The sequence below is a fragment of the Cyclopterus lumpus genome, chromosome 1 (genome assembly GCF_009769545.1).
Source record: "Cyclopterus lumpus isolate fCycLum1 chromosome 1, fCycLum1.pri, whole genome shotgun sequence".
In the NCBI taxonomy this organism is placed as follows: domain Eukaryota; kingdom Metazoa; phylum Chordata; class Actinopteri; order Perciformes; family Cyclopteridae; genus Cyclopterus; species Cyclopterus lumpus.
This window is the reverse complement of record NC_046966.1, coordinates 26351337-26363836: the sequence shown is the minus strand read 5'-3', so window position 1 is coordinate 26363836 and position 12500 is coordinate 26351337. Positions and strand designations below refer to the sequence as shown.

Sequence of the window (12500 nt, the reverse complement as noted above, 5' to 3'; positions counted from 1 at the left end):
AGCTATTTCTGCTCCCGTCACATTGTATCTAGAGTTCCTCAGTAATATTTAGATATATATAATATAAAGTCCGCTCTTGAGCATCAGGACTAGAACACGTCTTTAGTGCAGAATCACTCAGTTATTATGACATTAATCATTAAAACGCTGTATACACAAAACAATATGATATCTAGATGCATAAATAACTATTGTTTGGATAAACACACATGTTGTGGATGAGGTCATACTTTGGAACCCGGATCTTGATGTGTGCGTAGTGATCCCCAAAGCTGGACCGGTTCATCCTGCGGATCCCTTTACCTTGAAGCCGGATCACCTGGTCAGCCGGACAGCTGGCAGGAATCTGAGAACATAATCCACCTTTACTACCATTACTAGATTACACCTGAACGCACCATGGGAACGTTATCATTTACCTTCAGCCACTACTCATGTTCACTGAGCAGAGCCTGAACGCATCATTTACCTTCAGCCACTACTCATGTTCACTGAGCAGAGCCTGAACGCATCATTTACCTTCAGCCACTACTCATGTTCACTGAGCAGAGCCTGAACGCATCATTTACCTTCAGCCAGTACTCGTGTTCACGTGGTCTTACTCACCAGTATGCTGATGGTTTGGTAGACGTGGTCTTACTCACCAGTATGCTGATGGTTTGGTAGACGTGGTCTTACCCACCAGTATGCTGATGGTTTGGTAGACGTGGTCTTACTCACCAGTATGCTGATGGTTTGGTAGACGTGGTCTTACTCACCAGTATGCTGATGGTTTGGTAGACGTGGTCTTACCCACCAGTATGCTGATGGTTTGGTAGACGTGGTCTTACCCACCAGTATGCTGATGGTTTGGTAGACGTGGTCTTACTCACCAGTATGCTGATGGTTTGGTAGACGTGGTCTTACCCACCAGTATGCTGATGGTTTGGTAGACGTGGTCTTACTCACCAGTATGCTGATGGTTTGGTAGACGTGGTCTTACTCACCAGTATGCTGATGGTTTGGTAGACGTGGTCTTACCCACCAGTATGCTGATGGTTTGGTAGACGTGGTCTTACTCACCAGTATGCTGATGGTTTGGTAGACGTGGTCTTACCCACCAGTATGCTGATGGTTTGGTAGACGTGGTCTTACCCACCAACATGCTGATGGTTTGGTAGACGTGGTCTTACCCACCAGTATGCTGATGGTTTGGTAGACGTGGTCTTACCCACCAGTATGCTGATGGTTTGGTAGACGTGGTCTTACTCACCAGTATGCTGATGGTTTGGTAGACGTGGTCTTACTCACCAGTATGCTGATGGTTTGGTAGACGTGGTCTTACCCACCAGTATGCTGATGGTTTGGTAGACGTGGTCTTACCCACCAACATGCTGATGGTTTGGTAGACGTGGTCTTACCCACCAGTATGCTGATGGTTTGGTAGAGGCCCGGTGCCGTGGCGGTTCCTCCCAGGATGGCCTGAGCCACAGAGATCAACACGTCTGAGTGGATGTCGACTCCGTTGCGCCTGAAGACCGGACTCCTCTGAACCTGAAGGAGACGTTCCAGGTCAAACCTCCAGACCTGGGAGTCTGGAGGTTTGACCTGAGCCCAGAGAAGGAAGACTCACCCTGAACGTGATGAGGATTTCTTTTTTCCCGACTGACATACGAACTGCTTGACCATTTTCCACTCCTGTGAGAAGAAAAATTATGATTACTACAAGATGTGTTAAATGTACCAAACAAATGTACAAAATGTACCAAACAAATGTACCAAACAAATGTACCAAACAAATGTACAAAATGTACCAAACAAATGTACCAAACAAATGTACCAAACAAATGTACCAAACAAATGTACAAAATGTACCAAACAAATGTACCAAACAAATGTACCAAACAAATGTACAAAATGTACCAAACACATGTACCAAACAAATGTACCAAACACATGTACCAAACAAATGTACCAAACACATGTACCAAACAAATGTACCAAACACATGTACCAAACACATGTACCAAACACATGTACCAAACACATGTACCAAACAAATGTACCAAACAAATGTACCAAACAAATGTACAAAATGTACCAAACAAATGTACAAAATGTACCAAACAAATGTACCAAACAAATGTACCAAACAAATGTACCAAACAAATGTACCAAACAAATGTACCAAACAAATGTACCAAATGAACCAAACAAATGTACAAAATGTACCAAACACATGTACCAAATGTACCAAACAAATGTACCAAACAAATGTACCAAACAAATGTACCAAATAAACCAAACAAATGTACCAAATGAACCAAACAAATGTACCAAATGTACCAAACAAATGTACCAAACAAATGTACCAAATGTACCAAACAAATGTACCAAACAAATGTACCAAATGTACCAAACAAATGTACCAAACAAATGTACCAAACAAATGTACCAAACAAATGTACCAAACACATGTACCAAATAAACCAAACAAATGTACCAAATGAACCAAACAAATGTACCAAATGTACCAAACAAATGTACCAAACAAATGTACAAAACAAATGTACCAAATAAACCAAACAAATGTACCAAACAAATGTACCAAACAAATGTACCAAATAAACCAAACAAATGTACCAAATGAACCAAACAAATGTACCAAATGTACCAAACAAATGTACCAAATGAACCAAACAAATGTACCAAACAAATGTACCAAACAAATGTACAAAATGTACCAAACAAATGTACCAAACAAATGTACCAAACACATGTACCAAATAAACCAAACAAATGTACCAAATGAACCAAACAAATGTACCAAATGTACCAAACAAATGTACCAAACACATGTACAAAATGTACCAAACAAATGTACCAAACAAATGTACCAAACACATGTACCAAATAAACCAAACAAATGTACCAAATGAACCAAACAAATGTACCAAATGTACCAAACAAATGTACCAAATAAACCAAACAAATGTACCAAATGAACCAAACAAATGTACCAAATGTACCAAACAAATGTACCAAACACATGTACCAAACAAATGTACCAAACAAATGTACCAAATAAACCAAACAAATGTACCAAATGAACCAAACAAATGTACCAAATGAACCAAACAAATGTACCAAATAAACCAAACAAATGTACCAAATGAACCAAACAAATGTACCAAATGAACCAAACAAATGTACCAAATGAACCAAACAAATGTACCAAATGAACCAAACAAATGTACCAAATAAACCAAACAAATGTACCAAATGAACCAAACAAATGTACCAAATAAACCAAACAAATGTACCAAATGTACCAAACAAATGTACCAAATAAACCAAACAAATGTACCAAATGAACCAAACAAATGTACCAAATGAACCAAACAAATGTACCAAATGAACCAAACAAATGTACCAAATAAACCAAACAAATGTACCAAATGTACCAAACAAATGTACCAAATGAACCAAACAAATGTACCAAATGAACCAAACAAATGTACCAAATGAACCAAACAAATGTACCAAATGAACCAAACAAATGTACCAAATGAACCAAACAAATGTACCAAATAAACCAAACAAATGTACCAAATGTACCAAACAAATGTACCAAATAAACCAAACAAATGTACCAAATGAACCAAACAAATGTACCAAATGAACCAAACAAATGTACCAAATGAATCAACCTACCAGCCGGTACCGGCACCGTGACGGTCTGCCTCTTCTTGGTCTGTCCTGAACCTCGGCACAGAGCGCACGGCGTGTTGATGATCGAGCCCTTCCCACCGCAGCGGCGACAGGCGGTGCGCATCATGAAAGGACCCGTGTTCACCGTCTCCTGCAGGGGGCGCCACAGACATGTGTGATGCACAGTGACCCACCAGCAGCACAGTGGGACAGTGTGGAATCCTGAAAGGAAGCTAAAAGCAAAGAGTCTGAAGAAGTCTCCACCTGCTGGTCTGGAACTCACCAAGCCGGTGCCGTTGCAATAGTTACAGTGAGACACTTTGGTGCCCGGCTCGTTGGCCTTCCCATCACACCTCGGACAGGCGTCGTCCAGGTTCACATTCAGCTCCTTGTTGGCCCCCTTCGCTGCCTCTGAAAACGTAAGCTCCATCACAAACTGTGGAAGGAATCAATACGCTTCTTAACGACCTGCTATTTAATGCACAAATGTTTCACTTATTTTGAACTAAATCTAAGATGTAAAAACTGTCTAAAGTTCTGGTTTACCTCGGGCCGTTGTTCAAACATGTTGTGAATGTCTCCGAAGCCCATTCCTCCAGTAAACTCTCCAAAGATCTTCCTGAAGAGCTCCTCCGGGTCTATGTTGGTCCCCCCTGCCTTGTAGTGCTGCTGGCCTGCTGACCCGGCACGGCTCGGGTCGAAGCCTGTCGCTCCGTACGTGTCATACTGCTTCCTCTTCAGTTCGTCACTCAGCACCTTTTTTGGGGGGTTTGAGTTTGAATGACATCATTTGTTGATGCTGCTAATTAGGGTTGCAAAGGGGTGGAACATTTTCCGGAAAGTTTCCACGGGAATTATGGCTCGGGAATTTTGAAAAAAAAAAATGTGCCTAAGTTTTTTTGCAAGAGCATATAACAGGGAACTTAAATGTAGTTGAGAAGACGGGGCTGCACGGTGTACCGATTCTAAAAAGGTACCGCGGTACCAGTACGTTCAAAACAATACGGTTTTGCATATTTGTAGTATCGATACTTTATTAAAATACGCACTGCTCCGCTCCTTTAATGCTGCGCAGCGCATTGACTGCAAGGGGGCGGGGCTGCCCAGCGGGTTGACTGCAAGGGGGCGGGGCTGCCCAGCGGGTTGACTGCAAGGGGGCGGGGCTGCCCAGCGCATCGACTGCAAGGGGGCGGGGCTGCCCAGCGGGTTGACTGCAAGGGGGCGGGGCTGCCCAGCGCATCGACTGCAAGGGGGCGGGGCTGCCCAGCGGGTTGACTGCAAGGGGGCGGGGCTGCCCAGCGCATCGACTGCAAGGGGGCGGGGCTGCCCAGCGGGTTGACTGCAAGGGGGCGGGGCTGCCCAGCGCATCGACTGCAAGGGGGCGGGGCTGCCCAGCGGGTTGACTGCAAGGGGGCGGGGCTGCCCAGCGCATTGAATGCAAGGGGGCGGGGCTGCCCAGCGCATCGACTGCAAGGGGGCGGGGCTGCCCAGCGCATTGAATGCAAGGGGGCGGGACTGACAATACAGTCCCGCTGACATACAGACAGTGAAGGAAAGCCCACTGACATACAGACAGTGAAGGAAAGCCCACTGACATACAGACAGTGAAGGAAGGCCCACTGACATACAGACAGTGAAGGAAAGCCCACTGACATACAGACAGTGAAGGAAAGCCCACTGACATACAGACGGTGAAGGAAAGACCACTGACATACATACAGTGAAGGAAAGACCACTGACATACAGACAGTGAAGGAAAGCCCACTGACATACAGACGGTGAAGGAAAGACCACTGACATACAGACAGTGAAGGAAAGCCCACTGACATACAGACGGTGAAGGAAAGCCCACTGACATACAGACAGTGAAGGAAAGCCCACTGACATACAGACAGTGAAGGAAAGCCCACTGACATACAGACGGTGAAGGAAAGCCCACTGACACACAGACGGTGAAGGAAGGCCCACTGACATACAGACAGTGAAGGAAAGCCCACTGACATACAGACAGTGAAGGAAGGCCCACTGACATACAGACAGTGAAGGAAGGCCCACTGACATACAGACAGTGAAGGAAAGCCCACTGACATACAGACAGTGAAGGAAAGCCCACTGACATACAGACAGTGAAGGAAAGCCCACTGACATACAGACAGTGAAGGAAAGCCCACTGACATACAGACAGTGAAGGAAGGCCCACTGACATACAGACAGTGAAGGAAAGCCCACTGACATACAGACAGTGAAGGAAAGCCCACTGACATACAGACAGTGAAGGAAAGCCCACTGACATACAGACAGTGAAGGAAGGCCCACTGACATACAGACAGTGAAGGAAGGCCCACTGACATACAGACAGTGAAGGAAAGCCCACTGACATACAGACAGTGAAGGAAAGCCCACTGACATACAGACAGTGAAGGAAAGCCCACTGACATACAGACAGTGAAGGAAGGCCCACTGACATACAGACGGTGAAGGAAAGCCCACTGACACACAGACAGTGAAGGAAAGCCCACTGACATACAGACAGTGAAGGAAAGCCCACTGACATACAGACGGTGAAGGAAGGCCCACTGACATACAGACAGTGAAGGAAGGCCCACTGACATACAGACAGTGAAGGAAAGCCCACTGACATACAGACGGTGAAGGAAGGCCCACTGACATACAGACAGTGAAGGAAGGCCCACTGACATACAGACAGTGAAGGAAGGCCCACTGACATACAGACAGTGAAGGAAAGCCCACTGACATACAGACAGTGAAGGAAAGCCCACTGACATACAGACAGTGAAGGAAAGCCCACTGACATACAGACAGTGAAGGAAAGCCCACTGACATACAGACAGTGAAGGAAAGCCCACTGACATACAGACAGTGAAGGAAAGCCCACTGACATACAGAGACCCGTCTGCAAAACGTGTTAAAGCCACTCAGACCAAGGAGCAACACGTCAAACATTAAATCACCTTTCAGACAGACACCCCGAACTGTTCAAAGAACGACAGGTAATCAAATGTGATTATAACCATGGTGCTCACCTTAAGCTCACCCTCATACAGACAAACACTGTAGCCTTTGACGACCAGTCTGTGATCATGAGGTCACAATGCACACGTGTACTAAATGAAACAATTGATGCTAAATAGCTACATGCTGGTGGATCTTCAGCTAAGTCTTTTTTATTTTAGTGAAGGAAAAATAATTATTCCATGAATTAAGATTAAATATGAACTCTACAATTGCTCATACTTATGGAAGGAACTATGTAGTCATCTGGTCAGATACAGACAAATGCCTACATAGCCGTGTATAATCAATGCTGTGATGCCACCATGTAGTTCTCATTAATATCTTGCTGTAGGCTAATACTAAAATTAATGCCATTTGTTAAGTGTTCAAAAAGCTGGGAAGGAACAACCTGGTAAAAAGGGAACCATACAGATGTTTTATTTATTACTATTATAGATAAATATACCAGTATCGTATTTGTGGTATTGTGATATTCATGGCAGGTATCGTATCGAAGTTAGAATTTGGTATCGTGACAACCCTAGAACAAGACTATGCACGCCGAGCTCAGCTGGTCCCTGAATGCAGCACGTTGGGAACATTGTCTGCCAGAAACATAAACATAAACGTTGTGTTGTTTCTGAACGTCTTTGTCATCAGTGTCTGAACGTTTCAGCCCTTTGTCTGGCAAGTGTGAGAGCGCCGAGTGGCGTAGAGGCCAAGAGCGGTATTGCAGACAGATAGAGATTTAAATTATAGCTGCAACATATTGAACAAAATAACTGAGAACTAGTTCATGGAGCTGTGAACTTAGTTCAACATTTTGAATTATGAACTAAACTAGTAGAAAGTGAACTTTCCCAACACTGTTTGTCATTAGCATATTGATTACTTGGTGAACTGAAGCCATGTTCATTTTAATACCAAGTTTATTTGTATACAGTAGACGTTGATGAGGTCACTGGGTTGGGGGGGGGGAGGTGATCAAAGGGAATACACCTTTTTTATTCAACGTTCATGTTTTTGTTTTTCGATGAAAGAATAAAGTTCTGACAAAATGTCAAAAAAGTCATTTTTAAAAGTTGTATTATAAATGTTTGCATGCACGTCTGCTTATGACGAGGTACATACAGTTAAATTACCCCAAAATTCCCAGTTTATTCCTGTTTATTCCCAGTTTATTCCTGTTTATTCCCAGTTTATTCCTGTTTATTCCCAGTTTATTCCTGTTTATTCCCGTGGAAAGTTTCCAATTTTGCAACCCTACTGCTAATCATAAATGACCAATTATATTGCACTTTAACATTGTTGTAAAGGGTCGACATGACCCCTCACTTATTCATTTGTATGGTTTTGTACCTCATAGGCTTCAGCCAGCTGGGCAAACTTCTCTTTGGCGTCGGGGTCTTCTGGGTTGGTGTCCGGGTGATACTTCTTTGCCAACTGGGAGAGACAAAACGTAGGAAGACTGATGAGTAGAGAAGGAGAAGCCTCTTCCTGAAGGTATGTGTGACACAGCGATGAGTCTCTGACCTGGTAGTACGCCTTCTTGATGTCCTTCTGCGCCGCAGTACTGGAGACACCCAAGACTTTATAGAAGTCCTGCTTGTTTGCCAAGCTGCTGCTGGTGTGAAAAGAGTGGCAGGTGATACCACAGGAACATCTGGAGCCTGCAGAGGACAGGGTCCAGAAGTGACCAGGAGTAACATTCATAACTGATCAGCCACCTGCAATATTTAATGTGAGGGGTGGTTTTTGTGCAGAGCCCCAATAAAAGGTTAAAGAAGCCAGCTGGATATCAATAACAAGGTCCAAAATCTTTTCATTTCAACCCTCAGCATAGAATAGAAAATGTCAGCAAGAAACACGAATTGCATTAAAGCTCCAGACTTTATTCCTGTCAGTAGAGACTGGAAATATTAACCAATACAAAACTCACCACACTGTTACTGATGTAACTGTTACTAACGTCAACATACTGTTACTGATGTAACTGTTACTAATGTAACTGTTACTGATGTAACTGTTACTGATGTCAACATACTGTTACTGATGTAACTGTTACTGATGTAACTGTTACTAATGTCAACATACTGTTACTGATGTAACTGTTACTGATGTAACTGTTACTGATGTCAACATACTGTTACTGATGTAACTGTTACTAATGTCAACATACTGTTACTGATGTAACTGTTACTGATGTAACTGTTACTGATGTCAACATACTGTTACTAATGTAACTGTTACTGATGTAACTGTTACTAACGTCAACATACTGTTACTGATGTAACTGTTACTAATGTAACTGTTACTGATGTAACTGTTACTGATGTAACTGTTACTGATGTCAACATACTGTTACTGATGTAACTGTTACTGATGTAACTGTTACTGATGTCAACATACTGTTACTGATGTAACTGTTACTAATGTAACTGTTACTAATGTCAACATACTGTTACTAATGTAACTGTTACTGATGTAACTGTTACTAACGTCAACATACTGTTACTGATGTAACTGTTACTAATGTCAACAGACTGTTACTAATGTCAACATACTGTTACTGATGTAAACATACTGTTACTGATGTAACTGTTACTGATGTAACTGTTACTGATGTCAACAGACTGTTACTGATGTAACTGTTACTAATGTCAACATACTGTTACTAATGTCAACAGACTGTTACTAATGTCAACATACTGTTACTGATGTCAACATACTGTTACTGATGTAACTGTTACTGATGTAACTGTTACTGATGTCAACATACCGTTACTGATGTAACTGTTACTAATGTCAACAGACTGTTACTGATGTAACTGTTACTGATGTAACTGTTACTAATGTCAACATACTGTTACTAATGTAACTGTTACTGATGTAACTGTTACTAATGTCAACATACTGTTACTAATGTCAACAGACTGTTACTAATGTCAACATACTGTTACTGATGTAAACATACTGTTACTGATGTAACTGTTACTGATGTAACTGTTACTGATGTCAACAGACTGTTACTGATGTAACTGTTACTAATGTCAACATACTGTTACTAATGTCAACAGACTGTTACTAATGTCAACATACTGTTACTGATGTCAACATACTGTTACTGATGTAACTGTTACTGATGTAACTGTTACTGATGTCAACATACCGTTACTGATGTAACTGTTACTAATGTCAACAGACTGTTACTGATGTAACTGTTACTAATGTAACTGTTACTGATGTCAACATACCGTTACTGATGTAACTGTTACTGATGTAACTGTTACTAATGTCAACATACTGTTACTGATGTAACTGTTACTAACGTCAACATACTGTTACTGATGTAACTGTTACTGATGTCAACAGACTGTTACTAATGTCAACATACTGTTACTAATGTAACTGTTACTGATGTAACTGTTACTAATGTAACTGTTACTGATGTAACTGTTACTGATGTCAACAGACTGTTACTAATGTCAACATACTGTTACTGATGTAACTGTTACTGATGTCAACAGACTGTTACTGATGTAACTGTTACTAATGTCAACAGACTGTTACTAATGTCAACATACTGTTACTAATGTAACTGTTACTGATGTAACTGTTACTAATGTCAACATACTGTTACTAATGTAACTGTTGCTGATGTAACTGTTACTGATGTAACTGTTACTGATGTAACTGTTACTGATGTCAACATACTGTTACTGATGTAACTGTTACTGATGTAACTGTTACTGATGTAACTGTTACTGATGTCAACATACTGTTACTGATGTAACTGTTACTGATGTAACTGTTACTAATGTCAACAGACTGTTACTAATGTAACTGTTACTAATGTCAACATACTGTTACTAATGTAACCGTTACTGATGTAACTGTTACTAATGTCAACAGACTGTTACTAATGTAACTGTTACTAATGTCAACATACTGTTACTAATGTAACTGTTACTGATGTAACTGTTACTGATGTAACTGTTACTAATGTCAACATACTGTTACTGATGTAACTGTTACTGATGTAACTGTTACTAATGTCAACAGACTGTTACTAATGTCAACAGACTGTTACTAATGTAACCGTTACTGATGTAACTGTTACTAATGTCAACAGACTGTTACTAATGTAACTGTTACTGATGTAACTGTTACTGATGTCAACAGACTGTTACTAATGTAACTGTTACTAATGTCAACAGACTGTTACTAATGTCAACATACTGTTAGTAATGTAACTGTTACTAATGTCAACAGACTGTTACTAATGTCAACAGACTGTTACTAATGTCAACAGACTGTTAGTAATGTAACTGTTACTAATGTCAACAGACTGTTACTAATGTCAACATACTGTTAGTAATGTAACTGTTACTGATGTCAACATACTGTTACTGATGTAACTGTTACTGATGTAACTGTTACTAATGTCAACATACTGTTACTAATGTAACTGTTACTGATGTAACTGTTACTAACGTCAACATACTGTTACTGATGTAACTGTTACTAATGTCAACAGACTGTTACTAATGTCAACATACTGTTACTGATGTAAACATACTGTTACTGATGTAACTGTTACTGATGTAACTGTTACTGATGTCAACAGACTGTTACTGATGTAACTGTTACTAATGTCAACATACTGTTACTAATGTCAACAGACTGTTACTAATGTCAACATACTGTTACTGATGTCAACATACTGTTACTGATGTAACTGTTACTGATGTAACTGTTACTGATGTCAACATACCGTTACTGATGTAACTGTTACTAATGTCAACAGACTGTTACTGATGTAACTGTTACTGATGTAACTGTTACTAATGTCAACATACTGTTACTAATGTAACTGTTACTGATGTAACTGTTACTAATGTCAACATACTGTTACTAATGTCAACAGACTGTTACTAATGTCAACATACTGTTACTGATGTAAACATACTGTTACTGATGTAACTGTTACTGATGTAACTGTTACTGATGTCAACAGACTGTTACTGATGTAACTGTTACTAATGTCAACATACTGTTACTAATGTCAACAGACTGTTACTAATGTCAACATACTGTTACTGATGTCAACATACTGTTACTGATGTAACTGTTACTGATGTAACTGTTACTGATGTCAACATACCGTTACTGATGTAACTGTTACTAATGTCAACAGACTGTTACTGATGTAACTGTTACTAATGTAACTGTTACTGATGTCAACATACCGTTACTGATGTAACTGTTACTGATGTAACTGTTACTAATGTCAACATACTGTTACTGATGTAACTGTTACTAACGTCAACATACTGTTACTGATGTAACTGTTACTGATGTCAACAGACTGTTACTAATGTCAACATACTGTTACTAATGTAACTGTTACTGATGTAACTGTTACTAATGTAACTGTTACTGATGTAACTGTTACTGATGTCAACAGACTGTTACTAATGTCAACAGACTGTTACTAATGTCAACATACTGTTACTGATGTAACTGTTACTGATGTCAACAGACTGTTACTGATGTAACTGTTACTAATGTCAACAGACTGTTACTAATGTCAACATACTGTTACTAATGTAACTGTTACTGATGTAACTGTTACTAATGTCAACATACTGTTACTAATGTAACTGTTGCTGATGTAACTGTTACTGATGTAACTGTTACTGATGTAACTGTTACTGATGTCAACATACTGTTACTGATGTAACTGTTACTGATGTAACTGTTACTGATGTAACTGTTACTGATGTCAACATACT

At 40.6% G+C, this 12500-nt stretch overlaps 1 protein-coding gene across 2 annotated transcripts in view; it reads right to left on the bottom strand.

Moving 5' to 3' along the window:
• LOC117730786 (dnaJ homolog subfamily A member 3, mitochondrial-like) overlaps positions 1-12500 on the bottom strand; it is a 15103-nt gene that overhangs the window by 1047 nt on the left and 1556 nt on the right. For both annotated transcript variants that reach the window (XM_034532784.1, XM_034532775.1), the window contains exons 2-9: positions 8239-8375; positions 8065-8148; positions 4237-4446; positions 3974-4126; positions 3694-3841; positions 1613-1677; positions 1405-1533; positions 231-346 (exon numbers count right to left, since the gene is read on the bottom strand). In XM_034532784.1, the coding sequence (XP_034388675.1) occupies positions 231-346; positions 1405-1533; positions 1613-1677; positions 3694-3841; positions 3974-4126; positions 4237-4446; positions 8065-8148; positions 8239-8375 (1042 nt within the window). The remainder of the gene's footprint in view (positions 1-230; positions 347-1404; positions 1534-1612; positions 1678-3693; positions 3842-3973; positions 4127-4236; positions 4447-8064; positions 8149-8238; positions 8376-12500) is intronic.